The following is a 21037-nucleotide window of genomic DNA, read 5'->3' as shown; positions in this document are numbered from 1 at the left end:
CTGCTTGTTAAGGATCCTGGGGAATACTTGTCACCTTTGTTCAGGGAGATAATACAACTTAGAAGGTTGTCCAGAATAACCATAAACTTTGATAAGACCAAGCTGTTTCCATTCACTCAACATATAAAAAAGCCTATTTTGGAGTTTCCGGCTGAAGACTCAAGAGCTACACTGAGATCTAGGAGAAATCCACTGATGAAAATAAGGCCCCACCATTGAGCGACTGACACTGCAGATAAACTCTTGAATTCGGCTCCCTTTGTCTATCACAACCTGAAAAGCACTTATAAAGATGGCCGTTCTCCCTAGGTTTTTCTACCTGTTAATGAAAATCCCCATACCATTTAAAACTGTTTTTTTTTCATACATTGACATTGTAAATCATCAATCGAGTATGGGAGAAGCAGTCCTACCATATAAGAGGTTACTTAGACTTTGATGTGCATGAGTTGGTAATATATTGCATTGTATCACAGGGTCAATATTTTCGCTACTGGCATCAGCCCAATTGTAGAAAAAGGTGGCAGTCTCACCTGTATTACCATTAGCATAGAATCGCACATTTACCATTACGACAGAAAATATTATGCTACGTTTGGTGGTTAAAATGGGGTTGTGGACATGTGTGATCTATATATTGAAGACTAGTTTATCATATTAGAACAGTCTCAAGTGGGAGGTGAGATCTCCAGGCTACAGTCTCATACTACAGACTGAAGCACACTGTCTGAAAATGAATGCCCGGGTTCTTGTCCAAACCACAGGAGCTTATACGGCATGCATAAAGGCAGGCGTCCTGCAGGTGAGCTCTCCTACCATCTAATCAGAACGCGAAGAAACCCTGCGCATTCAGCCTCATTGCTGCAAGCTGCACTGTTTAATTCTATTTTAAAAAGCCCCGTTTTTGTCATTTCGTTTACTTTATCATTTTATATTTGCCCCTGTTTTTAAATCAGGCCACTCGCTTACCTGCACTGCTGCCACCTTACCCCCACTCTAATCGGCTGATCACCGCATTTTTTCGCGGGTCCCTGCCCATTGCCTCGTTGTGGTGGCCATCTTGGGAGGGGGGACACTGCCGGCGGCGCAGTTAGCGCGATAGTTTCCAGGCGCTCGGCGTACATAAAGTCAGCCATGCTGACGCGCAGCGTCATCACGCAGCGTCATCACCGGATTATCGCCGGAGTCTCGCCAGAGTTAAGCCCGTCTGTGCCCGTCCGGGCCCAGACGGGCTCAGGGCATTCTACTCTGCCCAGACCCATTGCCGATATGGACTCTGCGCTCAGGTATTCTAGGGATACCCTGCTGTCGTTACGCATTCCCAGACATACCAACTGTAGCTATCAGTGGGCGGAAGGTTCCCCGTTTGCCCAATGTTCTGTATGTGACGCTGGCAACTCTAGTTTGGATCGGACCTTGTTTTCTATGGCATTGCTTAACTGCAGGTCTCTATCTTGTCATGCTACGGAAATCAATTCTCTGATCTCGGATTACAATTTGGATGCCTTGTTCCTTACGGAAACCTGGCTAGCTTCATGTTCGGATCCAGATATTGTTAAAGCCCTTCCTTCGGGATACTTTATGTACCATCTGGATAGGCCGGACGGGAGGGGGGGAGGAGTGGCCATAATGTATAGAGATGAATATGTATGCAAAGCGGAAGATTGCAGCATTAATAACTCGGAAGCCTGCCAGTTTTCCCTACGCATATCCTCTACCATCTCTTTATCTGGCCTTCTAGTGTACCGGCCTCCCGCAACGCTAGGTAATTTCGTAGACTCTTTTATTGAGGCAGTGATACCATTGGCTGCCGCGTCCTCCAACTTTGTTGTTCTCGGGGACCTCAACTTACATTTTGATGACCCCTCCGATATAGTGGCGAGAGACCTTCAAAGTACGCTGGCTGCGCTCGATCTTCATCTTGTGAATGTCGGTAGTACCCACCAGAGGGGTCATCAGCTGGATGTGGCTTTTGCTAACTCTGAGAACTTGCAAGCCCTCCAGCCGATGGCGCTTCCCTGGACGGACCATTATTTAGTCCCTCTCAGATGGCAGCTGGGGAAGTGGAGAGACCCTGTTCCTAGACAACACACAGTGGAACGACTCTGGTCGAGGTTGCCAGTGGATAGCTGGGTGGCAGAGTTAGCAAGAACCTGTCCTTCTCCTGCCACAGACCCCATTACTGCTGATCAGCATATTGGTCACTGGCTGACTAATTCCTTGGATGCACTAATTCCTAAAAAGAGAAGGCTTATTAGGGAAAGAAGAGTGGGCTCTGCTCCCTGGTACACCCCCGAACTCAGGATTCTCAGAACTCTATGCAAGAGATTAGAACGTGCATGGAGGAGAAAGCGGACGGAAGATTGTCGGTTAGACTATAAGAGAGCGATGAGGAAATATAAAAACACGCTGAAGGATGCCAAAAGGAGCTTCTTCAGTGATAGGATCGAGAGAGCAAGTAACTCTCCAGGGGAATCCTTTAAAATTTTTAAGGAACTCCTGAAAGCCCCAGTCCCCCCAGTTGTTCATAACAACCCTCAGGAAAAATGTGAAGAACTTGCGGGCTTCTTCCATTCGAAAATAGAGAAGATCCTACTCTTGTTGCCGACGACCTCTCAGCTCCCTGAGCTGGACCTTAGCCCGGTAATATGCCCCGTTGAGTTATCCTCCTTTGGCCCCTTTTCAGAGGAAGAGGTCACAAATGTTTTGAAGGGGATGAAGAGTGGGTTCCCTAGTGACCCAGTGCCCATGAAATATCTTAAGTTAGTGGCAGACTCTTTGTCCTCTCCGCTGTCGAACCTCATCAATCTTTCACTCTCTCAGGGCACAGTGCCTCAGAGATGGAAAAAGGCGGTGGTAAAAGCACTATTGAAGAAACCAAGTTTAGATTCTCCTAACTTGGCCAACTTTAGGCCGATTTCACTTCTGCCCGGCTTTTCTGAAGTCGCTGAAAAGTTGGTCAATCGTCAGCTTTCTTACCATCTTGAGTCCCAGCATTTGCTGGGAGACTCCCAGACGGGCTTCCGCCCTGGTCAGGGAAAGGACACAGCTTTATTGGCTGTAGTGGAGGAAGCTAGGAGTATTCTTGATTCAGGAGGGTCAGTGGCAGTGATCCTCCTGGACTTGAGTGCTGCCTTTGACACCGTAAGTCATCAGGTGCTCCTCCAACGCCTGTCAGAGGTGGGTGTGACAGGGCTGGCCTTAAAATGGCTCGAATCCTTCCTCTCTGATCGCTGTTATCAAGTCTGGGAAGGGGTAGAGCAGTCGGCCTTGTTCCCTCTTCAATGTGGAGTCCCGCAGGGCTCATCTTTGAGCCCTACCTTATTTAATATTTATATGACTCCGCTTGAAAGAGTGGTCGCCCCTTCAGGAGTTAAGATCATCAGCTATGCTGATGATACACAGCTGGTGGTAGGGCTCACCCAGTTGGCGGAACAACCTGAAGTCCTTCATGACTGCCTTGCCAATGTCCATCGTTGGATGTCTCACTCTGCCCTCAAGCTGAATGGGGAGAAAACTGAGCTTATGCTCCTGGGTAAATCCAGTCCCTCTATTATTGCTAGCTGCTGGCCTCGGTCTCTGGGTGGCCCTCCATCTCCCAAGAAGGAGATCAAGACCTTGGGAGTATGGTTGGAGGAAGATCTGTCCCTTAGGACCCACGCCAGGAAGACCGCAGGAGTGTGCTTCGGTTTGGTTCGGTCAGCCCGCAAGGTCTTACCACTGCTCCCTGATCCAGCGAGGAAGCTCCTGATCCGTGGCCTAATCTTGTCGAGGCTTGATTACGGGAACGCGGTGTTTCCTGGCGCCCCCGAAGCGACTTTGAAGACCCTCCAACAGGTACAAAATGCAGCAGCTAGAGTGTTGATGGATGTTCCCAGAAGACATTCAGCTGCCGCGGCCCTGAAAATGCTTTACTGGCTCCCCGTCAGGGAACGGGTGAAATTCAAAGCGTTGTGTACGGCCCATAAAATTTTGTATGGTAAGGGCCCACCGATCCTTGCCCCCATGGTACGCCCCTATAAGCCCACACGCTTACTGCGTTCGGACCAAAGACACCTCTTGCAGTCAACTAGAGTAAAGAGAGCTCGCTCTGGGGGGAGGCGTTTCTCAGTGCAAGTGGAGGCACTGTGGAACTCCCTTCCCTTTAAGATCCTTTCAGAGCCTAAGATCCTACTCTTTAGGAAACTCCTGAAGACCCATCTGTTTCCAGTGTAGTGATCAACCGGCGCTTCTTTCTTGTTCTGTACTGCGCCGGGATGCCCCTGGGTAACTGAGCGCATTATACATTTTATATAATAATAATAATAATTTTACCATTAACCCAAATGATAAAATCTCAGGATGCCACAGACTGTACTCTCAAATCTTATACCTAAAGACTGTGGGTGCAATACAGCAAAGATTCGCATGGGAGAGGAATTTGGGAGTTCACAGATAGAATTTGGTTATGCTGCTGCATGCAAACCAAGCTATTCTCTACTAGCCTTAGTCATAAATTATTACACTGAAAGAATCACTCTGTAAACATTTATGTTGGGCTTATGAAAATTCAGAAAAACAAGTTATAATAGACCAGCAGATGGCATGTCTGTCCTCGCCGGTGCTGGAATACTGATGGAGGATTCTTAGTTGCATATCACAAATGACTGGCAGAAGACTTGAACCTAGCCAGAGGATGGCTTACTGAGTAGCCCAGTAATTCAGATGCATTTTCCCCAACCCTGAAGTTAACAATACTGGAGGTGCAGGTAACTCCATGGTCAGGGACAGTCTGAGTAAGGGGAAGTATGGAACTTTCTGAATAGGTGATAAGAGGCAGTGAGGTCCAGCATAGGATAGCAAATGGTGGCATTTTACGTAGTGTGTTGGTAGTAGAGGCAGGTGGGACAACATGGATTAATATAGGAAGACTCTGTTATTTCTTCATTAGTAGGATCTAGGGTAGCGAAGAGCTAGGGGTAATAATAAATGATGTTATTCTCCTTTTTTTTGGTTTTGGGGAAATCGGAGAATGAGTTAAAAGTCATGAATACATGGTATTTTAAGGTTATTCATGCAGATGTCTGGCACTCAACATATGGCATATAAGATGCTTGCTTATTATAACAGCATGTGATAAGTTCAAAAGGCAGAAATTAGATTATATATCCTTGCTGAGACAGATATTTGAGTGCCAAATGATAGTCAATGCAAAAACTGTTCTTGAGAATTTTTTCTCACTGCAAATGTGGACTTCGTTTTATAACTTATGACTTGCATCTTCATCTACACTGTGAGCTTTCCCTCTCAGAACCAGACTAAACGTCACAGATACAGAGATGACCCTGCGCCAGTTCAAGTCCATATAATATCCATACATCCATTTTCAGGAGACCTCCCCCCACCTTTGTAATGTATGCAAAAAGATATTACGCATGCAACACTGCTTAAATAAATACACTGTCACATCACATACAATCAACATTCACTATCACACCAAACATGCAGTTACTGCAGACTCTAACACCACATAGAGTCATCATCGCAACACACCACTTTATTGACAGTCAATGTTGACTATATGATGTGAAAGTTACAAGCAAAATCAAATCATTACAGACAGCCTCATCACACAGAGCTGAGATTCACTATCACACCACACATGTAGTTAATACAGACTGTTGCCACTCGCACAATTAACAGTGATTTTGATGTCTTAGCTTCAGCACACAGATGCAGCCACTTGACTTACAATAATGTCTCTCCTTGTAACAGCAGATGGGCCAGTCTAAAGAATGTATTCCCTGCATTCACAACAAATGGTGGCCCTTTTTCATCTCATCCATGGCCAAGTGCAAGCTGCAGCACTAGACATGCTGATGTGGCCTCGAAGCCATAGGAGGTAATGTCAAAGGCTGCTGGCCTGGGAGTGTTCTCGGAGAGTTGCCGAAGCTGTTATGAGATTATCTATTAATGACTTCCTACAAATTAAAACCTCAAAGACTGTACAAATTATTTATTCCTATCAAGTTATTTGGAAATTCGACTTGAGTACACAGGTCACTTTACATTATACTTACTGTTAATGAATTGATTAAGAAACAAAATAGCTATCAATAGTGAGGAACAGAAAAGACACAACATGTAATAAAGGAATCTTGCTTTTTTTAAATACATCTTGTTGTGTCCTGTGCTTGTGTGTACAAGGACTCTAGCGGTCCTTGTTGAACTCCTTACACATATTACGTAATCTGTTTGGTGTGGCTGGGTGTGGTTAATAAAGTTTGTGACGCAGTGCATACAAGTGCAAACCAGAGCTCTTTGTGTAGTGTGGTCTGCTATATATGCTCCCGGGCTAGGGAGGACGCTACCACTGGTGACGAAGATGGGATACATGACCCCAGGAATACAAGACTGCTCTCCCTGAGAATTTGGTGTGGTCAAGCAAACTGCTTGTATGTGCCATGTGTGCCCCAAGAAGTATACAGGTGGCAATAATGGAGTCAAAGCGCACCTCCAGCTTGGAAGAAGGTGAAGGCCCTACCAAGGAGCACAGATACTAAGCCTGCCAAAAATCTATTCAAAAGGCCAAAAGAAGGCCATTATTTCTGTCTTCCCGGCGTTTATTTCATATCCAGAGAATTTCCCAAATTCCTCTGCCTTCTTTATAACCGTTGGAAATGCCAGGGCCGGGTCCGTTGTGTAGATGAGGATGTCGTTGGCATATAATCCGACTTTCTTCTCCCATCCAGAAAAAGAGAAGTGGGGGATGTTAATATCCTCTCTTATGGACTGAGAAAATGGCTCTACGTACAAATTAAAAAGGAGGGGGGAGAGGGGGCACCCCTGCCTTGTACCTCTGCTAATTTTAAAGGGATTTGCTTGTGTGCCATTGACTAACAGACAGGCTCTGGGGTTATTATATAGTAGGCCTATCACTCTGCAGAATTTAGCACCAAGTTGAAATTTATCCATTGTTGTATTTAGATATGACCAGTTGACCCTGTCAAAAGCTTTTGTGGCGTCAAGTGTCGTGGTTGCAAGGGGTAAAGAAAAAGTTGAGGCAATATCAACGGCTCACACTAAATCGTATGTTAAATCAGCCAGTTGTCGGCCTCTAATAAACCCCTTTTGATCATAATGGATAATTGATCAAATCTCGCTACCCAATCGTGCGGCCAAAAGTTGACGTAAAGATTTTGTAATCATTGTTGAGAAGCGAGATTGGACGATATGATCCGCACTCTTGTGGGTCTTTGCCTGCTTTTAATATTAGGGCTATATTTGCTACTCCCCAGGAGCTAGGTGGTATCTCGCCTCTGATTAATATATTATTAAATAGGATCGTTAGAACCGGGGTGAGGGTAGAGTTAAGTACCCGATATAATTCCCTGGAAGACCATCCGGTCCCGCGGCCTTTACCTGTTTTAGTTGTTTGATGACATTTTCAACTTCTGTCTCTGTTATTTCTTTATCAAGGTTTTCCCTTTGGGGCCTGTTTAGCTTTGGAAGAGTTACCTTATCCAGCCATTCAAAACTTTCCTCAGAATTAGTATTGATCTCTTCTGTGTAGATTTTTCAAAAAAAATCACTGAAGGCTTCACCGACGTCCTGTTGACCGTTTCACCAGTCACTCTCACTTCTTTAATATAATTTCTAGTCTGGTCAGCTTTTATTTTCCAGGCTAGCAGTTTCCCAGCAGATTCGCCGTATTCAAAGTGCGAGAGTTTACTGGCCTGCCATCGTTTATTCAGTCTCTCTTGCAATAGCGTATCTAATTTACCTTTTAATTATCTTTTCTCCTCTTGATTAGCTGAGGGAACTTGATCTGCCGACTCCAAGCGAGTCAAATCTTGCTCTATTGTTAAGATCTCCTCTCTGCATTTCTTTTTCCTATAAGAAGCCCTGTTAGTAATACAGCCCCTTATATACGCTGTCCAGGCCTCCAATACATTTACCAGAGAGGCAGAGCCTATATTCCACTCTAAAAAGGAGGCGGTTTCATATATGAGATGTTCTCTTTCCTCTTCCTCTAATAACATAGTTCGGTCAAAGGACCATGATGCGTGAGTAGATTCCTGCTCTAGTATTAGCGAGAAGAGGATAGCTGAGTGGTCTGATAGATGCAGAGGTAAATATGTTAAATTTTTAATCTGGTCTTTTAGAGATAGGCTAAACAAGGCATAATCAATTCGCGATTTATGCTTGTACTTATAGTTATGGAAGGAGACTCCCATGGTTTTCCCGGCTCTTTGCCTCCAAAGATCGTTTAGCCCCATGTTTGACATGCAGCTCCGGAGCGTATCCCTCATGTTGTTTTGCACTACAGCCCTGGAACTGGGAGATTTATCCACTTTTGGATCTAGCACTAGATTAAAATCTCCCATCCATATTATAGGGTCCGAGCAGGTAATCAGATGGTTCTGTAATATGCTTAGATAAGAGGAGTCGTCCTGATTAGGGCCGTAATAACTAACAATAGTAAGACACCTTGAGTACAGTTGGACATTAGCTATCAGCCATCTACCGCTCGCATCCTTTTTCCAGTCCGTAATCTGAACCCTTACTCCTTTTTTGAAAATGATGGCAGTCCCACGAATGCTGGCGTTGTGGTCTGTACTTATGAATGTATCCACCCATTTCAGTTTTTTTAGTACGTCCGTAATCTCCTGTTTATTTAGATGTGTCTCCTGGATCGCCATGATCTGCGCGGGTGAGTCTCTAAGGTACTGTATGATTTTATGTCTTCTCGCCCTTAATCGCAGACCATTGACGTTCCAGGATAAAAATCTAATATCTATCATCTAGTTTTACCATCCCACTGCTCTACTGCTTTTTTGCTAGTTATCTGCCTACCATTTCCTGCTTTAACCAAACATTTATTGTATCGCACCTTTGGATCAATGTTTTTTAAGAGTTTAAAATTTAGCATATGAGAACCTTTTTTTTGTGCTTTCCCCCCCCCCTCCCACCCCTGGAAAACCCCCTCCAACTTACTCTGGCTGGATGTCTTGCCAGTTTATCGTCCCCCGACGTGCTCCTGTCTGGTGCCCTCGTTATCTCATTTATCTGTCGATATACTCAATGTTTTATAGGTAATGAGAGTTTGATTTTATTTTATGTTAACTATATTAAATATGTTATTGCTATTAATCTCTCTTAGATTGCAAAAAAGTGCAGAGTAATGAGGCGTAGATCATAGAAAGAGTTGGTCTTGCTCGGGTCTTCTTATCAAAATTGACAAGGGAGAAAAGGGAGAGGGAGGTCCGATAATGGTTTTTTTTTTTTTTTTGTTTCCCCCATTTTTCTCCTCATTTTCCTTTAACAGCTAACTTTCTTATTTTTTCCTTTTTTCCCCTTTTTTTATTTTTTTTAATTTTATTTTTTTCCGAATACTCGTTACCTCTTCCCTTTTTTTTTGCCTTAATGTTTTATTTCCTTCTTTTTTTTAAATTATTCGTGGTTCATGGGTTCTTTCTCTCCTTGACTCTTTGACTCCGCTTCTTTCCTTTATATTTTTTCCTTTATTTTTTGCTAGCTACTGCTAAGTGTCAAGGGGTCTTTGCAGATTCACTGATGGAGACTAATAGCTCATCCTCCTCGAAAGGAGACTTGATGTTATACATTTTATTATTGGACATTATCTTTAAGAAGGCGGGGAATCGCATCTGTGCAGTAGCTCCCAGTCCCCTAAACTTCTCCATCCGCTGATCGATTTCCCATTGCCTATCCAATGTAGTTTTGGATAGGTCTGATCTGACTTCGAAGGGGAAGTCTGAAGTTTTCAGGGTCTTGGTTTTAAGTGCTAAGTTCAGTATCTTTTCCTTCAATGAATATGTTAGGAAGTTTACCAGAATCTTTCTAGGTTTGGCTCTGCTTGGGTTTAGACGGAAGGGGTCACGATGTACCCTCTGTATATCAGACTCCAGTTCTGACACAGATTCCTCCAAATTAAGGGAGTCCTTGAGTATGGTTGCCACAAAGTTCTTAATCTCCCCTCCCTCTTTCCCCTCCGGAATTTTTAGCAACCTCAGGTTGTTCCTTCTTGAAAAAATTTCAAGGGACTCTACCCTTTCTTTAACTGGCTCTCCCTCTCTCCAGCTTGGAAGAAGGTGAAGGCCCTATCAAGGAGCACAGATACTAAGCCTGCCAAAAATCAACTCAAAAGGCCAAAAGAAGAGAAACTGCAGCACAGCATAATACAGAGCGAGCGCAGATACAAAGCAGAGATGCTAAAGGCAGTAACAACTAGGTACGAAGAAGCACTAAAGGCCGCGACAGCTAGGTGCAGAAAAGTGGTAAAGGCAAAAATGACCAGGCAAAGAGAAACACTGTTGGCAGCGACAGCCAGATATAATGCATAAAGTCGAGGGCGGTGAAGAGAACGTGCAAGAAGCAAAACCATTACTCACCATGAAGAAGGAACATGACACCAGCCGACCTCAGCTTGTGCGTGACAACCTGAGTACTAGTGAGCAGGCTGATGCTTGCAGAGATGCCACAGAGCCAAGGCACACCAAAAGACAAAATCTGTCAGACCAGCAAATGCTAGAACACATGGAGGATGGGAAAAGTGCCAAATGCTCACAACCATGTTTCTGAAACCACCAGCTCCATTTCATACCACTGATAAGCAGAATATTGGTTCCAGATGGACTGCCTAGAACAAAACGTTTGATGACTTCATAGATGCTAATGAAGAAGGAGATGACACAAAAGATCATCAAATCATTAAAGAAACTTACAGGTGATGGAGTGACAGAAGTGATAAAGAAGATACCACAAGCTGATGAAGTATCATAGTATCAAATCAAGATGATGGTGGAAGCCAAGTTCAATCCAATGCTGAATATCGACTGTGAAAGGTACATTTTCAACCAAGCAATACAGCAACCTGGTGAGATGATGCATGATTTTGTTGGGAGACTTGACACGCTCATCAAGCACTGCAAGTTCTGTGAATTCAACGATGAATAAGCCATGCGTCTTAGAACTCTAGGTGGTTGCCCCTCTGATTATTCTGGCAACGCATTCTGCTGGAAGCACTGGAGAAAGTGCTCATGGCTGCAAGACTATAGGAATGTGCTGATCAACAGGATGCCAATATGGAAGCTGGAACAACCCAAAATTAACCAGCATTGAGTATGAAAAGTAAGTAGAAACACAAAACAAAGGCCCACAGAGTGATGTCTCCACAGAAAAATAAATTGTGTTTCCGCTGTGGATTCTCCTTTCCACATGAAGGTAAATGTCTTGCCATTGGACAGCTGTGCAAAGGCTGCTGGAAAGAAAACCATTCCATAATGGTTTGCAAAGCGAAAGAGAAAGTGTGCAAGGAGAGGAGAAGATGGACGTCAGAAAGTTCCAGAACTACTCAGCCAAACAGCAACATCGACTAAGGCAAGTGGAAACATAACGCAGTCAATCAGTATCAAATCAAATTAATCTACCAAAGGTTCATTAACATCATCGTGCGCATGTAGGATTTGTCGCTTGCAAGCATCAACACAAATCTAAAAAGAACCGACACATGAGGCAACAAAGTTAATTTGGACATTGTCCTAAATTCATGCTCAAGGTGAAAGCTTGCCGTACAACTTTTATGATAGACAGCTGTGCATCGATAAACATTATGCTTGCAGAAAAGAATAAATAGTTATCTTTGAAACTACGTCTCACTTTGTCGGGAACAAAGGTGCACACACTTGCAGAGTCAAGGATGCTTTGTAGCAACCATGTGGCACAAGAAAATGACAGAGCAAGCACCAACTCATTCTCCTTCAAGGTACGTCCTCCAGTGCATGCCTAATAAGTTTCAATACTACTGTTGACATAGGGCTGCTCTCTATTAACTACAACTTTAATGCCCATTCTGAAATACTGAGTCAATTCCCGACATTGTTTTATGGACTTGGGAAACTTAAGACAATGAAGGTGACACAGTTAAATTGCTTTTTACTTTCAGAAAGCTGTTAGGAAAGAATAAGAAGCACTGCTAAAGCATGACATCATTGAGCTATCTACTGGTACAACCCTGTGGGTTTCACCCATTGTGGTGGTACCAAAAAAGGACAGTGGCAGTTCAGTGCGCATTTGTGTTGATATGTGACAGGCCAATAAATCAATCGAAATAGAAAGACATCCAGGTCAACCCATCGGGGACATGATCATGCAGCTGAATGGTGCCAAAGTTTTCTCCTGCCTTGATTTGAACAAAGGCAAGCATTAACTTAAACTGGAAGAATACTATGGGTAATATTGTAACTTTTTCAACCCATGTTGGTTTATTCAAATATAAAAAAACTATGTTTTAGTGTTTCATGAGCTGCAGAAATCTTCAGAATGTAATTTAGTGAAAAAATTCAGCCTGTCATACAGGATTTCGGCTACATTGATGATATATTGGTGTTTGGGCTTACACGAAAGGAACATGATAATGCACTCACACAAGAATTCCATCTGCTTGCTGATGTAGATCTCACAGTAAATGCAGAGAAGTGTGAGTTTCAAAAAATATATTTAAATTCATTGGGTATGTTTTCTCTAAAAAGGGAATGACTCCTTACCCCGAAAATATACAAAGATTGTCGTCTACTTGCTCTCGAGAAAAATTGTCCATGCCTTGATCCCTCTTAGGGATTTCCAGCTTCTGCTCTAGGTACATTCGTGATTTTGCCACTGTTAGTGCCCCTTTGAGAGAACTAACAAAGCGAGATGTTCCATTTGAATGGACATCTGAATGTGACTGGAGTTTCAGGAAAACAAAACACGCAATTCATAATGCATACAGAGATTGTGGTAGATGCAAGCCCGGGGGGGTTGGGCATGATCTTTGCTGACTACAAAAGATAGACACATTGTGGCCTCTGCTATCTGGACACTATCTCAGACCAAACATGCTAATTCTCAACCTGAGAAAGAAAGCTTAGCTGTAATATGGGAGTGTGAACACTTCCATGTGTTTCTTTAGGGAAAGCCTTTTACCCTTTACATCAGGCTACATTTTTTACGAGTGCTGCTACAGTGTCATACTACAGTGTCCAAAGCAGCTACGGTCTACATCAATTTTATAGTAAAGTAATGTGTGCCTGCTATACTGACAAAGGTATGCTCACCCTTAAAGAAATCTTTGCAATGCAATCATGAAGTAAACATACTCAAACTCTTATAGATAATGCTGAGTACAAGAAATTCAAGAATGTTCAAAAATGACTTTCTGTTACACATGATGGTGTCATACTAAGAAGGGAAAGAATAGTCAACACTGAAAGCCTGAGGCTACAAGATATGGCACCGCCACATGAAGGACATCGTGGCATTGCCACCGCTAAAAGAGGACTCAGGGATCGAGAGTGGTTCTGGCGCCTTGATGAACGAGTTGAACGAGAACAGAAGCTTGCCATCTGTGCAACTGTCTGTCTCCTAAAATGACCCAGCATCCGCTGAATATGTCTCATCTCCTGAAGCAGGCCTGGGACAAGATTGTGGTGGACTTCTTCAGACCCCTCAATAATGGACATCATCTCATGGTAGTTGTCGGTGAGTACTCACGTTTTCCTCTAGTATAAGACTAATCAACAACCACACATGACAAATTCATAGAGAAGCTGGATGATATTTTTACAGCATGGGTTGTTCTTTCCATTCTCAAATCTCACAGCGGTTCACCTTTAAACAGCAGAGAGTTAAAAGACTTTCTTAATCATCTCTACAGCAAACATCAGAAAAGCACAACTCTCTGGCCACTGGCAAATGGCGTTGTTGAATGCTTTCGGATTACTTTGAAAAGAGTGGTTCAGCATCCTGCACTTGAAGGAATCAACATCAAGTCAGCTTTACGCCCAGCCCTTTATACCTACCCTTCCACTCTTCACTCTATGTCAGGAGAAAGTCCTGCCACCTTGCTGCTTGGAAGAGTTCTTGAAAGGAAGATAATAAAATGGACCACCAGTCAGTAAACAGACCCTGATGAGATTCGTGTCACTGACACCTTTGACATATGCAAAATGAAGGTGTATGCTGATAAGCACCAATCCGCTCGAGACACGGTATTTAAGAAGGGAACCAGGTTCTTGTAAAGCAAAAGTGGGCATGCAGGACTGACACTCTGTTTGGATGCTGAACTGCTAAGAGTTGTGGCGAGCAAAGTACATATAGTAACTGCCCAATGTCCTGGAAAATCCAAAAACAGAAACTCATCAAACTTTAAGCATTTGCCCTCGATGTTCTTCAGCTCCAGATCGCATGAGTGAGGCAAGTCCTCCTTAGTGCCCAAGTCAAGCATCCAACTCTGCTCAAGTGATGCCAGAAAAAGGCCCCCTGCTGTCCCCCATGCAGCTAGATCTGGAAGACTGGTATGAGCACCTTGATGACTCATCGAGAAGTTATAATTTTTATTTAACAAAGGGGAGATGTTGTGTCCTGTGTTTGTGTATATGAGGTCTCTAGTGGTTCTTGGCAGACTTCTTATACAGATTACATACTCTGTTGAGTGTGGTTAATAACGTTTCTGACACACTGCATACATTTAACAGTTGCATGTGGAAAAAGAAAGCTTTGCAAACCAGAACTCCGTGTGTGGTGTGTTCTGTTATATGCTCCCAGGCTGGGGAGGACACTACACCACTTTACCCATGTAAATTATTCAGGAGGCAAGATTGTCAGAGTAATGTCAGAGCATTTAGTACTGGGATCAGGAACAGTTCTAGTCTTTGAATTTAGAGCTGAAGCTCATACATCTCTAATGCCCATAGGACATCCTAACGTCATTGACTAGTGATTATTTTGGAGTGATGAACACTGAATAAAAAGGGTTGTTTAGTCTGACAAAGGTTGCAGAGCTGAAATTGGGCAGCCATCTTGAAATGGTAAAATGGCTAATGTATTTTAAATAAAATGCTTGCATTTTGAGCTACACTGATGGGACAGTTTACATTTGAATTATAAATGGCAGTAGAAAATGTGCTAATTTGTTGGCAACATTAAAGCAAATGTCATTTTTTAAAGACACAGCAGTTGTGAATATTAGGTCCATATGTACAGTAGACATTTGTATTCAATTACTAAAGGGTAGGATTTCATATGTAAAGAAAACTTGGTTTGAATGAAGCAAACAGCAATTTTAAGCCTACAAGATTAATATTGCTTCATGTTGGCCAAATCAAAGGTGTATCCAGTCTCATTTTCAGCTTATAATGCCAGTTGTGGTCTGATCCAAAAATGTGAATGGCACAAGCAATAAAGCAATGTATGAATGGGAATGACTCACTGCCCCACTCTACTGATGCAGGTTTTCCTGCATTACAAAAGTCTGGAAGACAACTAAACAGCCTTAATGCTAAACCTAAAAAATTGAAGTGTGGCCTGGGGTCCCCAATCATCAGATATTTATCTTTTCGAGTGGCAATGAAGTCAGATAGAAAATATATGTTATTCCCGAATTTTCAGCTCATCAGCGATGTAGTTTATTGCTATAATCAATGAAGGCATTCTTAAAGTCAGCATGCTGTGATTAGTTTTATTAGCCCCGGAGGATCTACTCTAAGAATGCATAACTCTTGGTTTCAAAGAGTATCTGGCATTGTGTAAGTGGAAAATGAATACAGAAACACAAACAAACACTAATTATCATGTTCAATAATTATGCAGCACCAACAAATGTTTAAATTTGCGCATACATTTCACCAAGTTAAACAATTCCTACAAAATATGCAACATAATTCTAACCGGAAAATACACGCAAAGGAAACAATTGAAAGCGTGCTGACCAATTATGGATATTTTCTGCTAAATGTAACATGTTTTGAGGGATTTTAAAGCTGCATTTGAACTTGTAAGAGCGTAATTAGTATGCTAGCATACAAATGATCTAAAATAAATAAGTACATTGGGGTTATTAGACCCTGCAACGAATGCACAAATGAAATACTGATAGTGGCGATGTTTTCCCTAGGTGTGGAAAAAGAGATAGGCATCTAGGCATCAATTTAATGAGATGGAGTATTGCTATAACATAAAAGCCCTGATTTTAATGTTGTTGGTCTTTTCCGACACCCGCTCAAAACCCCTGTTTGCGGAAAGGTCAGAATTCCGAGTTGCATTTACCTATCCCAGCAATTACTGGGTATATGAAATACCTCATCCTTCCATACATTTTGGCAGGTCTGAACTGCTGAAATTTAACAAGGGAAAACAATATTTATAATCCCATTGCGCCGTCAGAACGTCACTTTTTTCCCATGTCAAAAGTGACACACTGGTGGCGAAAGGAGCTCGTAATTACGCCAAACGGTATTTACTGAGACATGCAGATTTTGCCATAGTAAACACCAAAATCTGCTTATTATTCCTCAAAAACTCAAAATAAGTGCTATTTTTCACACCCAATAAATTCCGAACCCAACATTGTTGGATCTTAATATGTTCAATAAACAGCACTTTTAGTCTGAGAAACTCGACTCAAGACCACAGAATGTACCTACTCAGCGTTCTCCCTATGAAAAAGAAGGGTAAAGAAACCACAATGCTCATTGCACTTCGGGTTGCATTAGCCAAGAGGTGGATAGGGATGAAGTAGAAGCAACCTAAGAGTCCCTCAGTACTGCTGTGGTTATCTGGTATGAAGCAATTTTTCCAAGCCAAGTGTGACATTTAGGGAGTGCAAAGACTACTCAGTAACACAAGCAGTGAATCAGGTGTTTGGGAATTACCTTTGACAACCTTTATATACCATTCAGATGACAGACCACCATAATGACATCTACTTGTTCCACCCACCGATAGCAACACCAGAATTGCTGTTAACTCATATTTGTGATATACCATATGTTCTGACTGCAGATGGCTGATATTTTCATTGCATTTTCCCGCTATTGACAACGTATATAATATTAACATGAAAAGAAAAGTTATTGTGAGATACCCAAGTACCTTTCATGGTGTTGCTTGGAATGTTCTGCTATTTGCATGATGCTTTTTTGTTCCAGCAATTAATACATATGAGATAAAGACAAAAGAACTAGGAAATACATATTCGAACTTAAAATAGAAAAATGCATTAAAGTCACAAAATACATCATACCTGTGTTCCATTCATGTCCACATGTGGCCCAAGGAAGCTCTGCAGAGAAACAGTTGAACAGGTAGAAAATTGCCCATGCCAGAATAATGATATAATAAACATTCAAATGTGCCTCTATGACCTGGGTGGCATATCCAATACCTGAAAAAGAGAAATGTGAATTTCCATCATACACCTGATATAGGGGATTATTTTGAGAAACTGCAAAGAGACAGTATTTTCAAAACATCTATACTTTTCTATGGTCACCCGTATTCTCCAGGGGCTGTTTCTATCCTTACACACACACCTGTCACTTTCAATTGGACATTTACAAAATAAAAGCAGACTCCTACATGAGACAACACATTTACCATTTAAATATTTGATTTGCCTGTTTTCAAAACAAGTCCTCAAGGTTGTTAGAGAAATGGCGAAAAAAGGCAACCCGGGGTACCATCTACATACATTTTAGTGAAAATGAGAACTCAGATGAGCATTTATTTCTAAATGTCTGTTTATTCACCAAGAAAGCACTAGGAAATTCATGCACATCGTAGGTTGCCATTTTTACACCTCCCCCACTAAAGCTATGCTCAAATTCCACGAGTAAGCTGTGATAATTTCTGCCTGTGGATTGAAGAGCTTTTTTTATCTCTGTTTCTCTATCATGAATGTTCTTCTGGTACAGAAATGCCTTCTTCCTTTCCCCATATCATTTCGGGTTTTTAATGAGGAAAAAGTGACTGATGTTTTTCTCCTATTATGCCTGACACCTGACTCTGTGATCAATCTCTTGAGTGATATGGTGTCAGCTTCAGCATCTGTTTCGAATGCTCTGCCTTCCACCACTGACGCTGCAGCTCAGTGGATATCCTTTATGCTGCCTACATCAATCAGATCAGGGCCTGCTGGTAACTGGAAGAGACGTTGCTGTAAAGTGCAGGTCCTTCTAAAGCAGCTGATTATGCAATGGTTTCTTGCTGCACCTCACAGACAACAGCATCAGAGACCATCTCAATATCTCACTAGAATATCTACAGCTGATGACTGGCTATTTGATAAAACAGTGCATTAACCTCTGACTGCTTAGAATCTATTCAATTGGTAGAGATATAGATTTTGACCATAGTTCTGTAGGTAGAGTTTAGAATTTTGCATCAGGTGGTTTGTTTTTTTAATTATTTTCCAACATGAAATTATTCAACGACAATTCAATTGTTTTGTCTCTTTCCTGGTTGGGAAATAAAAATGCAAATATTGGAGCTGTAATACACCTGTGCTGTGCTTCTTTTCAATTAACAGCCAGGTGTGTTTTGTGTATTGTTGATTAATTATGATTACGCATATAAGTTCACTTTCCTTTAAAAGACGCCGGCCAATTAAATGGCAAAGAAGTAACAACTAGCCTCTCTGGTAGCACTGACCGAGTCATGTTAACCTTGCCTCTTGGAATATTTCGGGACTACGTTCTAAGATGACCAACCCAATCTGGTGGAACTTTGTATCCAATCATGACATACTGTGCCTCCAGGAAATGTGGGCGAAGGAAATAATAAATATTAATGGGTTCTAAACCTTACACACCCCAGCTGTTGAAGGGTTAAGAGGAAGGGCAAAGGGTGGTCTCTGTACCTACATCTCCAGTATCTTGAAAATATTTAAGCTGGAGATGTATGTGGAAGAAACGTTCTATCAATTGATCAAAATTCATGTGGACACCAAACACTTTATTGTACTGGCTAATTTTTACAATAATATCCCACTGGATAAAGTTAGTGTTATAGTATAAAATAATGGGTAATGACTTGAATTCTCTGTATAGTGACAAGGTTAATGACATGATGCTAATTCTGGTGGGGGATTTTAACTGTGTTTTGTGACCAAATGATGCGGGTAATCTATGTGGTTTTATAAATGAAGAAGGGCTATGTAACTCTCATTTTAGGCATCCTATATGGGGGATTTCCACAATGAAATAATTGTCGGTTTTGACCTCGGGGTTCGCAAATGAATTATGTGCTGTTTCTGTTCCCATGCCCCATACTTTTAATGGTAGAGGCTTTTGTACCACTATAGATTGCATACTACTTTCAAATAGTCAGGCATTTAGAATACATTTGTTTTCTGTAGACAATAATTCACTTAGTGATCATTTCCCACTCTGTCTTTCAGTCTCGTTGTCGATAAATAAATCGGATAGTAACGATGAAGATGACCAGGCATTAGCAAATATAGCAAAGGGTAGGCGCTGTGTAAAGATAATCAAGAAATCCCTCAAGTAGCTGGTGGTCCAATACCTGCCCTTCTTGATGCGGATGACGCTTTTTTGATGTCACGTACGCAAATAGGTTTGCAGAGGGTCCTAGATAGCTGTACTAGTTTTATGGGCAGTCTTGGACTTAGAGTGAACACCTCGAAGACTTATATAATGAGGTGTGACCTGGGCAACCAGAGATGTAAGGACATGTTTGTGGAAGGTCTGAAGATAGGGGTCACCAAGATTTTCTCCTATCTTGGAATACTTTTTAACCCCTTCGCTGCTAGGCCTTTCCCCCCGTGCTAAGCCTTTCTTTTGGCTATTTTGGGTATTGCACGCTTAGGCCCCTGTAATTTTTTGACCACATAAGGTATCCATGCCAAATTTGTGTCCTTTTCTTCCAACATCATGGGGATTCTAAAGGTACCCAGGGTTTGTGGATTACCCTGGAGGGGTCCCAGAAATTAGCCAAAATACAGCAACATTTTTTTTTGTAAAAAATTGGAAAAACGGGCTGCAAATGAAAACATCTGGGGTTTTCCCTGCAAATGTTATCAAAAAAGTGTTTGTGGGGCTGAAATCACCTATTACCCAGCTTTTAGGGAATGACAGACTTTTCTCAGAAACCAACATTTTTTACACAGTTTTGGCATTTTTCTGGGACATAGCCTGTTTTTGCTATTTTTAGTGCTTTCAACCTTCTTCCAGTTAATGGTAAAAATGAGTATGAAAGCAATACTGGATCTGGAAAGCTATATATTTTAGAAAAGTAAACAAAATTCTGAATTCAGAAAGGGGTCATCTGTGTAGATCCATCAAGGTTTCTTTATAGAAACTAACAGTTATATATTGGAAAAATTGAAAATTAGTTGAAAAAACAGCCCTTTGTGTCAACGTTTTCACCTGTAACTTATTGTAATTATGACAGCTTTTTGAAAACAATATACTGTTACACCTGCTGGACCTTCCTGGTTGTGGGGATATATAGGTTCACCAAGAACAAGACAAACCCAGACAAAAACTGAGTAGCAATTTGCAATGGCTTTTTATTATGTACCGGGTATATAGCAAATATTGTGTGAAAATGTATACATGGAAAAATCGGTAGAAAAGACACCAAATTATAGAGTTTACAAACAGTACATATTTGCACATTTTCAAAATTGGGAATACTCATACTAGCATGAGAATTATTGGTCATTTTTCAAAATGACTTATTTTTTACACAATGTCTTTCATTTGGAAGGCAGAAATGCATCAAAGCTCAATAGGTAATAACAGTTGCTTTACAGATCTGAATTACCCTAAGTCTCCTGATAAAAATGGTACCTCACTTGTGTGGGTAGGCATAGTGTCCACGACTGGAAAGGGCTCAAAACCCAACGTGAACACACCACATTTTCACAATGAAAATGTACCCTTTTTTTGCGAAGTGTGTAGCTGTTGTTTTTTAACCCTAGCTCTGCCGGCACCTAGGGAAACCTAGCAAACCTATACATTTTTAAAAACTAGACATCGATGGGAATCAAGGATGGGGTGACTTGACTGCCTGCCACCAGGTTCTGTTACCTAGAATCCCTTTCAAACCTTAAAAATTGTCAAAAAAGCCACATTTTCCCCACATTTCTGTGGTGGAAAGTGTTGGAATCTGTGTGGATCCACAGATTTCTACCGACCCTGCATTCCCCAAAGTCTTACAAGAAAACCGGTACCTCACTTGTGTGGGTCGACCTAGTGCC

At 41.9% G+C, this 21037-nt stretch overlaps 1 protein-coding gene across 1 annotated transcript in view; it reads right to left on the bottom strand.

Moving 5' to 3' along the window:
• SLC6A11 (solute carrier family 6 member 11) overlaps positions 1-21037 on the bottom strand; it is a 726232-nt gene that overhangs the window by 590503 nt on the left and 114692 nt on the right. Inside the window, exon 4 of the mRNA XM_086938949.1 lies at positions 17060-17200. Coding sequence (XP_086795075.1) covers positions 17060-17200 — 141 coding nt within the window. The remainder of the gene's footprint in view (positions 1-17059; positions 17201-21037) is intronic.

This window comes from Lissotriton vulgaris, chromosome 9 (assembly GCF_964263255.1).
Source record: "Lissotriton vulgaris chromosome 9, aLisVul1.2, whole genome shotgun sequence".
In the NCBI taxonomy this organism is placed as follows: domain Eukaryota; kingdom Metazoa; phylum Chordata; class Amphibia; order Caudata; family Salamandridae; genus Lissotriton; species Lissotriton vulgaris.
Note: the sequence above shows the minus strand (reverse complement) of the source record. Positions and strands in the feature narration are given on the sequence as shown.